The 19775-nt window shown below is 40.2% G+C and overlaps 1 protein-coding gene across 3 annotated transcripts in view; it reads left to right on the top strand.

The window, feature by feature from the left end:
* Nucleotides 1-18754, top strand: part of LOC149248452 (sugar transporter ERD6-like 6) — a 117116-nt gene extending 98362 nt beyond the window's left edge. For all 3 annotated transcript variants that reach the window (XM_089458443.1, XM_089458442.1, XM_089458444.1), the window contains 5 exons: nt 17064-17121; nt 17240-17298; nt 17640-17693; nt 17862-17976; nt 18275-18754. In XM_089458443.1, coding sequence (XP_089314569.1) covers nt 17290-17298; nt 17640-17693; nt 17862-17976; nt 18275-18396 — 300 coding nt within the window. In that variant the 5' untranslated portion in view covers nt 17064-17121; nt 17240-17289 and the 3' untranslated portion in view covers nt 18397-18754. The remainder of the gene's footprint in view (nt 1-17063; nt 17122-17239; nt 17299-17639; nt 17694-17861; nt 17977-18274) is intronic.
* Nucleotides 18755-19775: the final 1021 nt, after the last annotated feature.

Here is a 19775-nt window from a genome sequence, read left to right as displayed (position 1 = left end):
AAAATCAGGTCTCTAAAACTCGAAACCCCCTGAAAAATCATCTATTGTTGTTGTAACCACAACTACTACAACTAAGAAGCATCCTAAATACTGAATCAATTGTGTTCAGTATGATGCATCTGTCTCCTGAGCATCTGACTGCTTCTAGCCTCTGCATTGTCACTGAAGAATTTGCATTGTTGTTGACTCTGTACTGAGCCACCTGCTCTGTTACCAACTCTGCATTGCGCTCCCCAACACTTGACTGCTACTAGTCTGCAACTGTCACTCTGGAATTTGATTGCATCTCTAACACTGATCCATCTTGCTACTGAATATTATGGACCCCCGTAGCTAGGTGATGATCCATGAGGTGGACTCCTCAATGGACACTGTTCTATCTCTGCAATCTCTGGGACTACAGCTCTAATAAGTCGCCCCACCTCTCTCCTAGAGGTATGGCTGCCATCATAGCCAAATCTGATCTACTCAAACTGTTGTTGCTACTACTGCTCTGCTGCTGCTTCTGCACTGCTGATGCAACTACTGTAATAATGAGTCTGATCTCCCCAAGTACTAGCTTCCATAGGGTTGCTTCCTCTGAAACTAGTCTCCTTTTGAATGTCGATCTCCTTATGGGAAATCTCTTTGCTCCCTCCTTGCAACTTACACTATCCTCCTACATTGGAACTGGATTGCGTAGCTCTGCGCTGGAATCTTCTAGCTAGAACTACACCTGCATATTGCAACTGGGCAATTCGCACTACCTGTGTCACTGCATTTAGCTTTGCAACTGTCTTACATACTGATTGCAACTAGATTTGCAACTGTCATCTAAATTATTGACAACCCCTGCTGACACTAAGTCTGCTACTATGATACTATAGCAAAGGTAATGGTCCCGCTGTTACAATTTGGAACTGATCGAACTAATCTCCTTGTTGCAACTGTGTTGGACTCTGGCCATCTCGCACATTAGAGCCTCATACTCCTCCTCTAATTGGATCTAGTGCCCTGTTACCTCCTTTTGAGCCTTGTCCCTTACTGAGCCTTTCTTCGCTTTGCAACTTGCACTAGACAACTCACACTTCTTTCAGCACCTGTCTGCGACAGCTGGAAGTTGATCCGCTACCCAGATCCCCATTCTAGCTAATTTGTACGACCTCATCTGGAAATCTTATATGACCATCTCTGCAAAGTTGCAAAATTTGCGAATCTAAAAAATTGGGACGGAAATCCCCCTCTTTCACCTACTCGGCTGTTGACTCTGCTATTTGCACTCCCTTCTGGAGTGAGAAATTTTGCTCATGGCAACTACCAATCTGCAACTGAAAAATCAGGTCTCTGAAACTCGAAACCCCCTGAGAGAAATTTTCCCTTTATTGTGTGTGATTTTCTCTTTTCACCTGACATAGATTTTGCTGCTACAAAACCCTATGCGTCCAACCAAGGAATCTGCTCAGTGAAAAATTTGAGTTTTTACTGCTCCCTCTGATTGCTAGAATCACTATCATGGGAAAATCAATTTTTCTGCCAACCTACAATTGAAAATTGAACCCTTGCACAGCAATTCGATCTGCCTCTCTAGGTACTGCGCAACCTCTGAGAATTTCGCCCTGTTGCTCCTCTAAATAGTGAAATTCCCTTCTCCGCTTCTGAGCTTTTCTCGCCTCATCACTCGCATTCCAATACCATGTGAAAATTTCATCTATCACAACAATTGTAAATTATTTTCCCAATTGTTAATTTATTTAACTATTTATTTGCTATGACAAATATCAAATAATTCACACTGTGATTTTCACCAATAAACTATGGAAGAAAATAGCGCTCGAGAAAATCTAGCACACATAAAAATATGAAAATTATTTTTGGACAAATGTCCCCGCAAAAACCCAACTTCAGAAAACCGATGTAGCAGCTGAGGGTTTTATTATTATGCAGCAGTGAGAAATTCTGAGTTTTTATTATTATGCAACAATGAGAAATTTTGAGTACAATAATCTAGATATCAAATGTTGGCTATCCTGCAAAGATTTGCAAATACTGGCAAAAATATCCAGAGGGAAATTACCCTCACTCTAAGCAATCCTGACACTCGACTGCTACTGAAAAGCAAGTCGTCCAACTGGGCCTACGCAGACTCTACGTCAAGTTGAAGCTGCCTGCCACACATGCTGCCTGAATTGTCTGTTAATCAAGTTGTCTTGCCTGCATCTGGCTACAAAACGCTTCTTCGACACTCTGGAACCTCTGCCTGGCCTCTAGAACTAAAAATGCCTTCCTTCCTCAGCAAATCGAATTGCCTAATGAAGCTTCTGCACTGCCTCTGTGCAACTTCTTGGAGAAATTTCGGCCTCTTTGCAAATGCACTCATTGGATCTAGAAAACTTTCTCCAACCTCATTGTCTTTGCCCCTCACTATTTCTATGTTCTTCTTTGGTTTTCGGCAACGACTGTTGCTCTCTGGAAATCGAACTACGAAAGAAATCGAATCCCACAAGTCTATTCTCCATCCACCCATTGACTTCTTCTTATAATCCTTTGTTGGAGCACCAACGACTAAGATTAAAACTTAATCAAGGGCCTAGATTAATTCCTTGTCGATCCATGTGAGTTTCTAGAGAATTATCACTTTATCTTAATTAACAATGATTAATTAACCATATTCCCTAAGTTTAGACTTAGTAAATATTTAAAAATTGGCTAATAATCTAATTCATACACTTCTAGGTGGAATTTCCATAAATGATTTCTGGGTTATGGAGATCTCATGTATTTTAGCCTCTCCATAAAGCTTCGAGACTAGAGCACATTTGATGCTACAAAAACTAACAATTAACACCAAACTCACCTTGCATACGTTGCAGAATTGGCTACCTATAACCAAAAGGATGTGAAATCTAGGAGAACTATCTTAGATGCAGTGAAGGATCATCCTCGAGGACAATAAGGGAGATGTGGGAGGCTTTAATGAAGCTTTATCATAGTGATAACACAAACAATTTTTTTTTTGCTGAGAGTGAAACTCAAGAACACCAAGATGACTAGATCAGATACTGTGACCAGTTATCTGACCAAGATCACACAAGTATGTGATGAGTTGGCAACAGTTGGGGTAGTCGTGACTCGTGACATATGATGAAATGGTAAGGACGATCCTTAATGGCTTCACCAAGCTATGGACTCCTTTCATGAAGGGCATCTTTGCACGAGAGCATCATCCTAATTGGGACAGACTAAGGGATGATTTTTTCTAGGAAGAGATTAGAGAGAAATCTCTAGAAGGCCAACAAAAGGGTGATGATTAGAACCTATCCCATGCCAGTAAGGCAAGATAGGGAAAGGGGAGGAAAAATACAGGTGGATAGTGGTTTCTGTCTCCTGTCTATATACCAACACCATCAATTGACTTGTACTTGGATAGTGGTGCATCAAACAATGTCACAAGAGGCATGAGATCTATTTAGCAGTTTCACAAATAGTGACTAAGAGTTGTTTGTGGAGGTAATGATGACAAGTATGTAGTGATTGGGTTTGGAGCCATCAAGTTCCAGCTCAAGTTAGGATGTTCATTGCATGTTATATGTACTAGAACTGAAAAACAATGATGTATCCTCCACCATATTTCTAAAGCGAGTTGTTTGTGGAGGTAACGATGACAAGTATGCAGTGAACGAGGTTGGAACCATAAAGTTCCATCTCGAGTAAGGAGGTTCATTGCAAGTAAATGACATGTTTATGTACCAAGAATGAAAAAACAATGACATATCCTCTACCCCATCTCTAAAGCAATAGACATAATAGCCCTGACGTAAATGTAATTGGCTACTAGAGTGAATGTCTCCTCATAATCCACTTTGTCCTTTTGGGAAAACCCTCTTGGCTACTAGAGTGAATGTCTCCTCATAATCCACTTTTTCCTTTTGGGAAAACCCTCTGGCCACAAACCTAGTCATGTACTTCTAGATGCTACCCTTTGTAGCATGTTTGATCTTGAAGATCCATCTCGAATTGACCACTGATTTCCTCTTTAGCCTCGATACAATGTCCTAGAAATCATTGATGTTTAATTGGTTTTGTATGGACATTTGTGGACTAATGGAGGGCAGTGTGAAAGTGGTCCATATATGAGCCCTAAGTGCAGTGACCTAAGAAGGACTTTAGTCTTGCTAGAAGTGGCAGAGTTGGAGCAGCCTAAAGAGCAACTTGTAGAGGATTGCAGAGGCTTGCTTCAAGCCCTAAGGACCAAATCTCTTGAAGGACTAAGGGATTGTTAGAAGAGGCAAAAGAAGAGCTCAAAGATTTGATCAGCCAGGAGTAGTAGCCCTAGACTTACTTTATAGAGAAGGACATATTTAACAAAAGTTGGGCAGTCCTCCATGCCCTAAGTTCATTGTTGGATAAGGACATTTGGTAGTGATAGTGGGAAGCCCTCCGACCCTAAGTGTGTTTTCATCAGGCAGCACAGGAAGGCCCTAGTGGGAAGAAAGTCCCAAAAGAGCTGAGCAGAGGTAGGTAGTTGAGAGTTGTTCACAAACGAAGTTGTGAACAACTCAACAAAAGTCTCAATGTGTTCATGCGTTGAAGGACTAACAACCAACAAGAGAGCAGGTGAAGCCGGGTTTAGTGACCTAATGGTGCTGGTTCATTGATGGAGGTAGAGTTGTGTTGCTGGAGCCGAGTTTAGTGACCTAATGGCGTTGGTTCATTGATAGAGGTAGAGTTGTGTTGCTGCAGATCGAGAGCCAAAGGACTGGGCAAGTGTTTTCAAGGTACGACTGAGAGGAGCTGAGAGAGAGCGCTACATCAACCAGATGGTCAATGTATCTTGTTCAGGGTAGATTGGTTGTCAAAGTGACCAACAACAAACCCTAGTTGTATATCTCGTACTAGTGGATGTGTGAGGGCCATTATCCTGGGTACGAGAGCCTTAGACGGTTGTATTATCAGTTTGATTAATATAACGAAGTTGGTTGGTTGTATAAATTTGTAAAAAGTTGTATATATTTTGTCCACTAGTAGATTTATTGTTGTATATTGTTCTACTATGAAAAGTAGTCTTGTTGTGATACTTGGATTGGTAGCGTCAGCGATTTAAGATTCTATCCCAGATTCCAATATTGTGGAAAAACAATACGAGGTACATACTCCACCTAGGATACTCAATGCATATCTTTCATCAAATCATTTTCCTCGAGGAAATGTTTGTCCATCACACCATTCTTATCCGAGTCTATGTGACTTGGGATTTTCATTCTAATCCATCACACTACATGACTTAAGAATGTTTGTCCAAGATGCTTATTCAATCCACCATTCTCCTTATCTATGCCCATGTACTTGACTTAGGATATTAGTTGTAATCTGTCATAGTGCTTGACTTGGGATATTAGTTGTAATCCGTCATAATGCCTAACACGAGGAGAACCATGCTAATTCAAATCATCATTCTCCCTATCGTGATGGATGCACTAGACTTACAGTTGTTAGTCCTAGTGTTAAATTTGGACAACTAGGTCCAAACTCCATGTTCTGATGCTCAGATTAAGAGGCTAATATTTTTGTTGGATTTCTCTTTCTGAGAGGTGTAAAATCCATATAAAAATAGTCTTAATCCGATGAGCAGAACTTATATTTTGAATTTATTATTCTTAATAAATTATATGTGCAAAGGTCAGCCAGTTTTGTAATGTAGGCTCACATGCCCAACAGATGTGTCACACACCCTCATTGATGGATATATATATACAGGAAAAGTTGGAGAGAATTTGATCACAACACAACTCACATCTTCCTCTCTCATCCTAAAAAGTACGAGCTACCTGGAGGACGAATTTCAGCCACACGTGGGAAGGACGAAGAGGATTTTTTCTGCTGCTAGGGTTTCGCAGAAGTTTGACCAGCATTGACTTTGGTCAACGCTTGGTCCAAACAAGCTGAAAACTTGTGGGAGGTTCGATTTTTGAAGGCCATACTACCTGGCACAAAAATCGAGGTCAAAGGGTTGACCGTTTTGCTGCTGCGTTGACTTTTAGCTTGCTGCCCCTGCATTGACTTTTCAGGACAGCGTTGACTTTTGTAGAACTGACTTGGGTTGACTCATCTACTGGTTGGAGGGTTGTTGTGACACATGCTGGGCTGGCTGACCAAAGGAGACTTTGCTGGTTGAAGCATCCTGTTGACCGCCGAAACAAACACATACATTTTTCTTGTTTCTGATTTGTCTTCTGTAAGATCTGCTTATATGTTCTATCTGCATTTTGCTTATCTACTTGTATGATTGTTGTGAGAAAAGTGAAATTGCTCTTAGCATAGAACATCTACAAAACTTTACATGGTATCAGAGCTGAGGTGAAGACAAACTCTATCTATAGCAATCATCATCGAAGGAAATGGATTCCTCTAAGCTTGAATTCAGGGAGAATGACAAGCTGACTGGAAGTGATGACTTCCATGCCTGGAAGATGTTATTAGATCTCAAATTAGAAGATCATGATCTCCTCGATCATGTGACAGGGAAGATTCAAGAACCTCCATCAAATGCCTCTGCTGCTGTTAAACACAAGTATAAGAAGGGAGAAATCAGAGCAAAACTGCTGATCAGGGAATCCATAAATAAGAGTCTGGTTGCCTACATATCTGAACTAGGCACATCCAAGGAGATGTATGACAAACTGATACTTATGTTCCGAGTAAACAATGTGAACCAAGTGTTATTCCTCAAGAACAAGTTGAAGAATATGAAGAAGGGCCGAGACGAGTCTATTCAAACTTTCTTTATGAAGTTGACCGAAACCAGGAACAATCTGCTAGCTATTGGGGAGACAATAGCTGATCGTGAGATGGTTCTCACCGCACTTGGAGGACTTCCATATGAATGGCAAGTATTCACAACTACCATTCTCAACAATAATACCATCCCTAACTTTGATGAGCTTCTGTCTAGATGTATGCAAGAAGAAACAAGGATGAAGGAATTTGATAATGAAAGAAATGCTGCCTATGTTGCTCATTCCCAAAAGAAGAACTCTGGTGGTTCCAAGGACAAAGGAAGGACTAAGACTCAAAAGAAGAAGGGTAAATGTTTCACCTGCCATAGGACTGGACACTATGCTAGAGAATGCCCCTTCCAGAAGAATTCTCCCGATAGTGACGACAACAACAACAACCGAAGGAATGGGAATCAAAGAAATGACAAATCCAAAGGAAAGAGGAAGGCTCACTTTGAAGGAAACCATCCACCTTCTAAAAGGACCAGAAATACCAGGTATGAGGAGTCTAATGTTGTTGATAAAAGAAATGAGTATATTCTAATATCTGCTCTCTCAGCTGCATCTCCGCCCGACACTATGGATGTCTGGCTAATCGATAGTGGTGCCTCAAGACACATCACCGGATTCAAGGAAGCACTTTCTGACATGGTTGAAAGGGATACTAATCTAGAAATTATCCTTGGGGATAATGCCACTTATCCTGTGAAAGGGACCGGGACTGTGACCCTCCACTTGTCTCAAGGACAAGTCCTCCATCTACAAGATGTACTCTATGTACCCAAATTGAAGAAGAACCTTGTGTCTGTATCTGCCATGGAAGACAAAGGATTCAATGTAACTTTCTCTGATGGAAAGGTACTCATGTGGAAGAAGAGCTTCAAGGAAGCTATCTCAATTGGTTTTAGAGTTGGTACACTCTACCAGGTTGGAGGGAGTCCGTTGGGAGCTATGACTTGTGATACTATCCGTCAAACCGAAAACCGAACTATGGCACCGAAGATTTGGACACCTTCATTACAAGGCTCTTCCCGAAGCAAGGAAGGTGGTGACAGGGATGCCTGATTTTGGAAATAATCATGAAGGTGTATGTAAGGGCTGTGCTGAAGGAAAACATACAAGGGGACCTTTCCCCTCAAGTGTCACAAAGACATCTGAGATATTGCAACTGGTCCATTCTGATCTTTTCGGTATGTTGCCTGTAACATCCCTGGGGGGATGTTCTTACTATATGACATTTACTGATGACTTCTCTCGCAAAACCTGGATATACTTCTTGAAGAAGAAGGATGAGGCTTTCATGTGGTTCCGTACCTTCAAAGCCTTGGTGGAAAATATGACCGGAAAGAAGATCAAGATTTTGAGGACTGACAATGGCACTGAATATGAGTCAATTGAGTTCAAATACTTTTGCAGAGAAGCTGGCATTAAGAGGGAGACTACCACTGCATATACTCCTGAGCAGAATGGTGTTGCTGAACGCAAGAATAGGACTATTGTGGAAGCTGCCCGTGCCATGCTATGTGACCAGGGTCTTCCAAAGTTTCTGTGGGGAGAAGCTGCAAATACTGCTGTGTACATTCAAAACCGATGCCCTCATTCCGCTTTGGACTCCAAAACTCCCGAAGAGGTTTTCTCTGGTAAGAAACCTGATGTCTCACATTTTAGAATTTTTGGATGTCCTGTCTATTTTCATGTGCCGAAAGAAAAGAGAAGTAAGCTGGATGCTACTGGGAAGAAAGGAATGTTTGTGGGCTACAGTGAGACTTCTAAGGCATATAGAGTCTATGTACCTGGTCAAAGGGAAGTAGAGATAAGCCATGATGTCACTTTTGACGAAGATGCTTCCCTGAAGAAAGTAGTAGATCTTCCTAGATCTGAAGAAAACCATGAAGAAAGACCTAGAAATCTGGAAGAACCCTAGGATGAGACTATGCCTGATGTTGAAGGGCCAATGGACCCTATTGATCCTTCCCCTTCTCTAGGAAAGAGGCCATCATGGCTCAGGGACACCCTCGAAGATGCTGAGGGTCATGCTGCCCCAAGGGGAACATTCCGAGAAAGCAAGAAGCCGTGTAGATACCAAGGGTATCTAGCTGCCATGAGTACTATTATACAATCTGAACCTGGATCTTTTGAAGAAGCCATCAAGCATCAAGTCTGGAAGGATGCTATGCATGAAGAATATGAGGCTATTATGAAGAATGATGTCTGGGATGTGGTCCCGAGACCGAAGGACAAATCTGTTGTCACCGCTAAATGGCTCTACAAGATTAAACATGGATCTGATGGGAGTGCTGAAAAGTTTAACGCAAGATTTGTTGCCCGTGGCTTCTCTCAAAAGGAAGGAATTGACTATGACGATATATTTGCACCTGTGGCTCGATATACCACCATCCGATCCATCATAGCCCTTGCTGCTACGCAAGGATGGAGTCTTCATCAGATGGATGTCAAGACCGCTTTTCTGCATGGTGCAATAAAGGAAGAGGTGTATGTAGAACAACCTCTGGGATTTGAAGTTCAAGATCGAGACACTTATGTCTGCAGGTTGAAGAAAGCCCTCTATGGGTTAAAGCAAGCACCCAGAGCTTGGTATGAGAGGATGGATAGTTACTTGATGAAGCTGGGCTTCACTCGAAGCAATGCTGATCCAAACCTTTACTTTAAGGTTGAGGAAGGAAAGCCTCTCATTCTAGTGCTGTATGTGGACGACCTCTTCCTGACAGGTGATGACCCTCTCATTCATCAATGTAAGAGGGAGCTTGCTGCTGAGTTCGAGATGAAAGACCTAGGACTGATGCACTATTTCCTAGGCCTGGAGGTCTGGCAGAGACCTGGAGAGATTTTCCTTTCTCAAGGAAAGTATATTGTGAAGCTTCTGGAAAGATTTGGGATGGTGGACTGTAAGTCCGTGTCGACACCAATGGAACTCAACTTTAAGAAGTTGAGTGGCAGCGCTGCAGGGCCTATCTTGGCTAATCCTACTGAGTATCGTCAACTCATAGGAGCTTTGATGTTCTTAGTGAACACCCATCCGGACATATGTTTTGCAGTGAATACTTTGAGTCAACAGATGGTTGAGCCTCATCATTTTCACTGGGTTGGTGCCAAGAATCTTTTGAGATATCTTCGGGGCACGATAAACCATGGGCTGAGATACACTGCCGGGAGTGTGATACTCCGGGGATATACTGATGCCGATTGGGCTGGCAGTGTGGTGGATCGTAAGAGCACATCTGGATGCTGTTTCAATCTTGGTTCTGCTTCGATCTCATGGATGAGCAGGAAGCAGAAGTCGGTGGCTTTGAGCACCGCGGAGGCCGAATACATTGCTGCTAGTATGGCCTGTTGTGAAGCAGTTTGGTTGAGGAAGCTCTTTAGTGAGCTGTTCCAACATGTGCTAGATACCACTGTAATACTCTGTGATAATCAGAGTGGGATTCGTATGACTGAGAATCTTGTGTTCCACGACCGATCCAAGCATATTGATATCAGGTACCACTTTATTCGGGATATGGTACAGCGAGGCGCCGTAAGGCTCGATCATATAGGAACTGATGAGCAGGTCGCGGATATTCTCACTAAGCCCCTGGGGAAGGTCAAGTTCCTAACCTTCCGTGAGAGTCTTGGTGTCGTGGAAAGACCCTATGATGTGGGTCCTGTTGGACGATGAGCTCTGGGAGCTCTGGGGGGCTTTGGGGATAGCTTCTCGGAGCTATAAGCACTCATAATGCTTCTGCCCCACCCTTGTGATTATTGAGCTGGTTCGCCACTCATTTAATCTGTGCCCCGTATGCATCCTACCCATTGAGTTCAGGGCTTATGGGAAGTACCTCTCATTTGGCCAATGAGGTGTGGAAAAGCTAGAGACTATTAGCAAAGACTGATGGACGCATCAGAGATTGCCGTACTCTCTATCTAGGATGGCATGGTCCAACCACTTGATCTGGGATCAAGATTTGTGAGGTCTGGGACCTCTGGACTGATTATGTCAGTCGGGGAATGATGTCTTTGTGACTAACCCACTTCTGTTCTGAAATAAAGAAGCCAGCAAAGCAAGTTTCGGCGGGATGACTCACGATGTTAATTGCACTAATAGATGGAGTTCTCCCTAGTTGAGAGGGAGTGTTAAATTTGGACAACTAGGTCCAAACTCCATGTTCTGATGCTCAGATTAAGAGGCTAATATTTTTGTTGGATTTCTCTTTCTGAGAGGTGTAAAATCCATATAAAAATAGTCTTAATCCGATGAGCAAAACTTATATTTTGAATTTATTATTCTTAATAAATTATATGTGCAAAGGTCAGCCAGTTTTGTAATGTAGGCTCACATGCCCAACAGATGTGTCACACACCCTCATTGATGGATATATATATACAGGAAAAGTTGGAGAGAATTTGATCACAACACAACTCACATCTTCCTCTCTCATCCTAAAAAGTACGAGCTACCTGGAGGACGAATTTCAGCCACACGTGGGAAGGACGAAGAGGATTTTTTCTGCTGCTAGGGTTTCGCAGAAGTTTGACCAGCATTGACTTTGGTCAACGCTTGGTCCAAACAAGCTGAAAACTTGTGGGAGGTTCGATTTTTGAAGGCCATACTACCTGGCACAAAAATCGAGGTCAAAGGGTTGACCGTTTTGCTGCTGCGTTGACTTTTAGCTTGCTGCCCCTGCGTTGACTTTTCAGGACAGCGTTGACTTTTGTAGAACTGACTTGGGTTGACTCATCTACTGGTTGGAGGTTGTTGTGACACATGCTGGGCTGGCTGACCAAAGGAGACTTTGCTGGTTGAAGCATCCTGTTGACCGCCGAAACAAACACATACATTTTTCTTGTTTCTGATTTGTCTTCTGTAAGATCTGCTTATATGTTCTATCTGCATTTTGCTTATCTACTTGTATGATTGCTGTGAGAAAAGTGAAATTGCTCTTAGCATAGAACATCTACAAAACTTTACACCTAGCTTAGTACATGACATGGGGAGAACAACTGTCGAACCATTCTCCCTCAACCTGAGAGGAGAAATCCATGCTCACTCCCTCTCGACCAGGGAGAATTCATCAACAAGACTCAATTTGTGTCAGAATTACTCATATGTCCCTTACATCAGCTTACAGTTGTTAGTCCTAGCCTAGTACATGACACAGGGAGAACTACTGTCGAACCATACGCCCCCTCAATTTGAGAGGAGAAATCCATGCTCACTCCCTCTCAACCTGGGAGGAGAAATCCATGTTCACTCCCTCTCGACCAGGGAGAATTCATCAAGAAGCCTCAATTTGTGTCAGAAGTACTCATACGTCCCTTACATCAACAAGCCTCAATTTGTGTCAGAAGTACTCATACGTCCCTTACATCAGCGACCAACAATGGTTGTAGTTTCTTCAACCAACCCTCTTATCACTGACATTGCTCAACTTGCAACTCCTAGGGCTCCAAATTTGCATCCTACCAACCCTCTTATCACTGACATTGCTCAACTTGCAACTCCTAGGGCTCCAAATTTGCATCCTAATAGTACACTGTACTTGAGGTCTTTTTAGGGTTTCAACAAAATGCCCTCTTAATGGTACCAAACTTGTACCCTATTAGGGTTCCACAAATCCACCCTCTTATCAGTCCTTTATCTATCATTTAGATGACTGAACTAGGGCTTGTTACACAGACCACACTTCTGCTGTTTGCCTCCTCAGGTATGACAGAATCTTAGGGCTTTTCCTAGCAGCCCACCCAACAATAGGTCCACTAACTGTTGTTCGATCTACCCAGATCTAGGGCTCTGAGTCTGCCCTCTCCTAGGGATTCTTCACTGCCACTAACAGTCCATGATTGACTGTCCTTAGGCTGCTCAACAACTGTCATTCACTTTCTTTATTGTACATGCCCTAACTGCTGCCCAACTGCTCATTCTACTGTACATTCACCGAGGTAATATGCTGCCCTGTTGATGATCTAACTTTGGGACAACCCCTTAAGAGTCAACGTATCACTTCAAAAACCCTTAACTATGGCTTGCTATATCTGCCTTTATCTAGGGCTTACACACCTCTGTCCTAGTCCCTTCAAGACAGATCTTTTCTCTAGCCCAAAGCTGGGCTCTTATTCCTCATTGTACGGACCACTCCTTTTCTGTTCAGAACCACGCTGCTCTTCTCTGATTGCAGCCACCCTAACCTTCAAATACATCCGCATAGACAAGCATACAAGTGGTAGCATTGTCACAGGGTATGAAATCTAGTCACTAGGGGCCTCAGCCCTCCTTTTTCATTATGAATCTGAGTGTGTGTGGTACAGACTTTGGAGCTGTAGCAACATGAAATAAACCCTCAGGACGGATCACAAAAATCTGTCATATTCACTTCAGGAATAGATCTAACAAATAACATCTCCTTTATCCATTTCTCCTTGACGGCATCTTGCTAGATCTCCAAGGCTCCTTCAGATCTCAGCCCCTTTCTGAGTTTCTTGGCCCAATCTAGGGTAGCCACAAACTAGCAACGATCTTCTCCTTGGACCCTGATCTCATGCACATTTTTCTTCTGGAAGATGTGGTTTTGCACTAGCATTCTGCTAGGCTTCTTAACCCTCTAAAACAGGCCTTACGGCCTTCCTATAATGCCCAGAAATCCTTGATCTTATTGTAGAGAGTCTGCTTTTCAACACGTGCCCATAGATCCCTTCTAACTTGACCATCCGGTTTCTCATGTTCTGCATTGTACCAATGTCATGTTTCTTCTTTACAGACTTGAGGAAAGTGGTATTCCTTATCTGTTCTGCAATGTACCAATGGCATGTTTCTTCTTTACAGATTTGAGGAAAGTGGCATTCCTTCGCTCAGTTTTCACTTGAGAAATATGCACCTGTGGTCGTTTTTCTTTTTCTTCTAGTAGCCCTACTAGGCCTCTTCGGCCTCCATAATGACTACATTTCTACAAGATTCCTTGATAAAGATGATCCCTTTCTCTCAAAACTTGGTTACTTTATTACAAGAACAATTTCTCCATGAGCATGACTAGATTTAAAAACCCAGCTTACTTCTTGAGAACTTGTTCCTTCTTGACAAAAATATTCTGGAATTTTTTTATTAGAATGGATCAAGTTACGACCTCATTAGTAGCTCATCTCAGCCTTCAAATGCAGCTTTTTACATCTTGTCTTCTTTTTCATCTTCTCGATCTCCTTTGGAATGGATTCGTATTACACATTGTTTTATTAGAATGGATCAAGTTACGACCTCCTTAGTAGCTCATCTCAACTTTCAAATTCAGCTTTTACATCTTGGCTTCTTTTTCATCTTCTCGATCTCCTTTGGAATTAATTCGTATTACACATTGTTTGTGTAGCTCGCATCATATATATCACTTGAATTTGAAGAGACGACATATATCACTGTATTATACCTCGGGAATTAATTCGTATCACTGACTCTTGGAGAAACTTCTATCACTATTCATCAACTCTAATGATGATTTCGGATCACTGTTGTTATGGGTTCTTTGTAGACATGTCTTGATACTTTTCAGAACTTTGCACATGAACTTCAGTCTAGTAGTTCAATGAGGAGTAAATTTGTATTGGAACCAAAAGATCGGAGATCAATGCATCATTGTATCACTGATTGATCCAGAGCTTCTCATACTTTGTTTGAGACTCTGCAGACCTTTGTAACAGTCCCTCAGGCTTCAGGACTTTGGCTTGCTTGAATCAGAATTTGGATCTTGATTTGTGCCCATAGGTACCATTTCATAGTGGAACTAGCTTCCTTATCCTCAGAATCTCGTATTGAATTAAAGTGTAATTACTGCCACAGAACTTCGCTTTTGCTAGGGCTTAAATGAAAAGAATAAAGATCCTGGATCACAACATGGATGCTATGGTTTCAATGAAAGAATAAAGATCCCTTAATGATAGAATCAATATCCTATTCATTTTATAAAGTGAAACCTATCCAACCCCTCATTAATATAAAAAAAGAGGGTTCACACTCAATCACTAAGGCCTGGACCAACTGCATCCATAAGTTCAACAACTCCTTTTATATATCTTCTTTGAACAAATTTTCCAATTAAGAAATTTATTAACGTAATACAAAGCAAATTTTCCAATTAAGAAATTATTTAACGTAATACAAAGCCTGATAGACTATACGACCTTCCCCTAGTACCATCCTTACCTCTGACTCTTTCCTCCTCCTATTTTCACTTTTTATTCTTCCAATTCTGTGCTTAGCTTCCCCTTCCCACTATTTGAACTGTGCTTAGCTTCCCCTTCCCACTATTTGAACTGTGCTTACCACCTTTCAAGCAATCCAAATCCAACATGTTCTGTATGAAACTCAATATTTCACAAGCTCAATGGACTCCACCAAAACTCCAAAATCAAAGGAAATCATATGAAGGGTTCTTGAAAATACAAGCACCCATATTACAGACCAAACCTGCAAATTAGACTACATGGATTATAATGGCTATTATGTAAAATGAAACTACCCATTTCGCCTTCATTACCGTATTCAATGTTGCCTTCACCCAGGCAATTTCCAAGGTAGTCATGTACCTTCCACTTTATGACTCACCTAACACAAGTGATGATTTTCCCAAGGTAGTCATGTACCTTACCTTCCACTTTATGACTCACCTAACATAAGTAATGACTTTCCCAAGGTAGTTTTTGTGTTCGTTGTGTGAATAGTTTGTTATTGCTTCTCTTTCATTTCAATTTCAACTTATTTGGTAATTTCCATGTTAAACTAATCGTATTAAAAATATGCAATTTAAAATAAAAACTGTCAAATCAATTTTCTTTGGGCTTTTGTGGGAAGTCATAGGATCCATATCAATTTTCTTTGGGCTTTTATGGGAAGTCATAGGATCCAAGAATTGGCATGAAGTATGAAAACCATATCCATGGCAAATGAGTATAGTAACAATCCACATGATAGGAGAGATTTTCAAATTGGAATATGGCCATTCTCAAGTCATCTCTAGCGAACCAGTCAACAAGTCAACTCTACTCTAGCGAACAAGTTTGAACCTTTTACGGAGTTTGGTGACTCTAATTTAAAAGTTTGATTGGACTACTTGTGGGGCATTTAATTAATTCTTAATTTCTTAGTATCATAGAAGTGACCTCTAAACAAAAACAATTTTAACCCCCTCCAAGTCCTAATTGAAGAATATAATGCTTTCCTCACTTTGCCAGGATTACTAACATTGTGTGCCAATTGGAATTTGATTCATTTCAGCACATGCATATAATAGGAGTACTTATAAAATCCTAACATTGTGTGCCAATTGGATTTTGATTCATTTCGACACATTCAACCTAATTGAAGAATATAATGCTTTCCTCACTTTGCCATGCACTAGGATTACTAACATTGTGTGCCAATTAGATTTTGATTCATTTCAGCACATGCATATAATGGGAGTATTTATAAAATCCTAACATTGTGTGCCAATTGGATTTTGATTCATTTCAGCACATGCATATAATGGGAGTATTTATAAAATCCTAATGGGAGTATTTATAAAATCCTAACATTGTGTGCCAATTGGATTTTGATTCATTTCAACACATGGATATATAATAAGAGTATTTATAAAAGGTTGAATGGAAGCAATGAAGAGTATTTATAAAAGGTTGAATGGAAGCAATGAAGAGAAAGATAATGAATCAGCACATGCATATAATAGGAGTATTTATAAAAGGTTGAATGGAAGCAATGAAGAGAAAGAAAATGCTTTGTTAGCTTTACTAGGTCCCAAGACCACCAACGTTTTACGGTACCTAGATTATAATTCTTTTCAACATATGGCATGCAAAAGGATTCTTTTAAATGGTTGAATGAGAACATTAAAGAGAAAGGTAATGCTTTCTTATCTTTACTAGGTATTGAGCCCATTAGTTTTTTGCAATACTTAGATTTTGATTGATTTCATCCCATGGCATAAAATATGAGTTTTTTAAAAGGTTAAAGAGGCACTGAAAACACATAGGTTGTTATTTGTAATAGTGCATCTTTTGATATGTGAGGGCTAAATTTATTTTCTTCTTGTTTCATGCTCATTCTGCATATATATTCTCAATATGAAATATTCTTCACTATTTTGTCTTTAGTGAGTCTGCAGGTACGTTTTAGAGTTCCAGTTGTCAGTGTATTGTATAAGATCATGATTTAAATATTATTTGAAATTTCTTATTTGGTTTGAATATTATCTGAAATTCCGTATTTGGTTTGAATATTATCTGAAATTCCTTATTTGGCTGTGTGAGGGCTAAATTTATTTTCTTCTGTTTCAGGCTCATTGATTCTCAATATGAAACATTCTTCACTATTTTGGCTTTAGTGAGTCTGCAGGTACGTTTTAGAGTTCTAGTTGTCAGTGTATTGTATAAGATGGGCCTGTAGTTGCTGCCATCATCTTGTATGTGATAAATGGTTATTATAATATTATTGGTCGATGGTTTCATTACAGATTTATATTGCTTCATTCTCGCTTGGTGTTGGGCCATCCCATGGATTATTATGTCCGAGGTAATGTACCTTCTTAGATATTCCCTGTGAGATGATTGCTTCTTGGCGCAAGTTAATTACTACATCTTTTCTTCATATTGATCTAATTGATCCATTGTTCAACCAGTATCTTTATGCAGCAGTTTAAACAATAGATGCACTGGTTTCTTTTGTATGTGATAAATAGTTAATATTATTGGTTGATTTTTTTCATTACAGATTTATATTGCGAGAATGATCTAATTCCATTGTTCAACCAATACCTTTATGCAACAGTTTAAACAATAGATGCACTGATTTATTTTGATTTCTTTTGTATGTGATAAATAGTTAATAGTATTGGTTGATTTTTTTCATTACAGATTTATATTGCTTCATTCTCGCTTGGTGTTGGGCCATCCCATGGATTGTCTGAGGTAATGTACCTTCTTAGATATTCCCTGAGATGACTGCTTCTCAGCACAAATTAGTTACTACATCTTTTCTTCATATTGATCTAATTCCATTGTTCAACCAGTATCTTTATGCATCTATTTAAACAATAGATGCAATGATTTCTTTTGAATAGTCCTTTCTTACTGCAGATACTGCCCCTTAATGTCAAGGGTGTGGGTGGTAGTGTAGCTACTTTGTCAAATTGGTTGACATTATGGGCAGTAACAATGACTATCAATTTACTTTTGCAGTGGAGCTCTACAGGTAAGGCTGGCCAAATTTAAGTATAGTTCCTTTGAATGCTTGCCCAAGCCACTGGCATCAAAGCTTTCTGTCCGGGCTTCCCTTGATTACAATGGCCATTACGTCCTTCACATTATGAGAGTAGCCCCTGAGAGTCAGTGTGCAACTATCATTGTTCAATCTTGAATGATTGGGCTAGTCGTAAGGCCAACTTTTTTGCCTTTGGATTACAGCTTCTTTTTTTCCTTTGGATTACAGCTTATATGTTTGATTATTTACTTGCCTATTTGATTATTGAGCTACCTCTTTTTTGCTGCAGGAATAACAAACAACATTCATGATTCATGCTATTGTATCTGTGCTATGATCCTGGTCTTTGTGACAGTTTGTGTGCTTGAGAGAAGAGATCCAGTCGTCCTTCAAATGAATGGAATGCCTTGAAAGTCAATTACAGGTCAATGAAATGGTTTATATATCCAGCCCCATTTCATCCTTCGAGTGCTTCCGAGTGTAAATTACATCTTAATAAATTGAAAGCCTAAAAATATGATTTTTTTAGGCATATTTTTATTCTTTTCAGAATTTCTATGACTGCATTGTTCCCTTCCCCGTGAAGGTCACATGTGCAATAGAGCTCTACTTAAAGGCAGAATTTGAAGGTGGTCATTGAAGTCCATCGGTTGAAAAGTCTGTAAGAATTGAATTAATAAATTTTCAATGGACAATTTCATTGTTGCAACTCCATTGAGGTTATCCACAGTTTTGATGGTATATTATCAGGAGCAAATTTATTGTGAAACGTTCCAAGAGTTTTTTTTACTCTCTTTTTATTCCTGAAACGTTCCAAGAGTTTTTTTTTCCTCTCTTTTTTTTCCCTGAAGCGTTCTAAGAGAGTCTTTTTTGTCAGAATTTCTATGATTGCATTGTTCCCTTTCCGGTGAAGCTCAGATTTGCAGTAGAGCTCCACCTAAAGGCAGAATTTGAAGGTGGTCAGTGAGTCCATCTCTTAAGTGTGTAAGAAGTGAATTAATAATTTTTCAACCCTTTCCAGTGAAGCCCACATTTGCAGTAGAGCTCCACCTAAAGGCAGAATTTGAAGGTGTTCAGTGAGTCCATCTGCTAAGTGTGTAAGAAGTGAATTAATAAATTTTCAATGGACTCATTGTTGTAATTCCAAGGATGGGAGGGTATCTGCAGTTTTGATGGTATGATTTTATGGTTTTTTTTATCAGAATTTATTTCTATGTTTGGATTCTTCCCTTTCCGGTGAAGCTCACATATGCAGTAGAGCTCCACTTAAAGGCAGAATTTGAAGGTGGTCAGTGAGTCCATCTCTTAAGTGTGTAAGAAGTGAATTAATAAATTTTCAATGGACTCATTGTTGCAATTCCAAGGATGGGAGGGTATCTGCAGTTTTGATGGTATGATTTTATGCGGATGATTTCATGGGAGACACTAGATCATAACCTACAAAGAGAGAGAATGGAGAGTTTAATATGCAATGCAATGAAAGTTTTACCAATTTCATACTAATTTCATGAGATGAGATAAGGGGATTTCTACAGTAATCATACTAATTTCATGATGAGATAAGGGGAAGAGCTTACCCTGCAAAGGGGTATTTCTACAGTAATCGTTCAAAATACGAAAATACAATTTTGTGATAAGATTCGAGTAACAGAAAGATGAATACAAGTAACAGAAAAATGATTTTTTTTTGACAGTTAGTTGATTACCAAATTATTCATTAAGCACAAAGGATTATTAATTAATTGGTTCTCAATTGCCATGATTGGCATGCGAGTACTTGTCACAAGATG

The sequence above is a fragment of the Pinus tabuliformis genome, chromosome 7 (genome assembly GCF_031772625.1).
Source record: "Pinus tabuliformis cultivar Carrire ecotype Pingquan chromosome 7, CPIR1, whole genome shotgun sequence".
Lineage (NCBI taxonomy): Eukaryota > Viridiplantae > Streptophyta > Pinopsida > Pinales > Pinaceae > Pinus > Pinus tabuliformis.
Note: the sequence above shows the minus strand (reverse complement) of the source record. Positions and strands in the feature narration are given on the sequence as shown.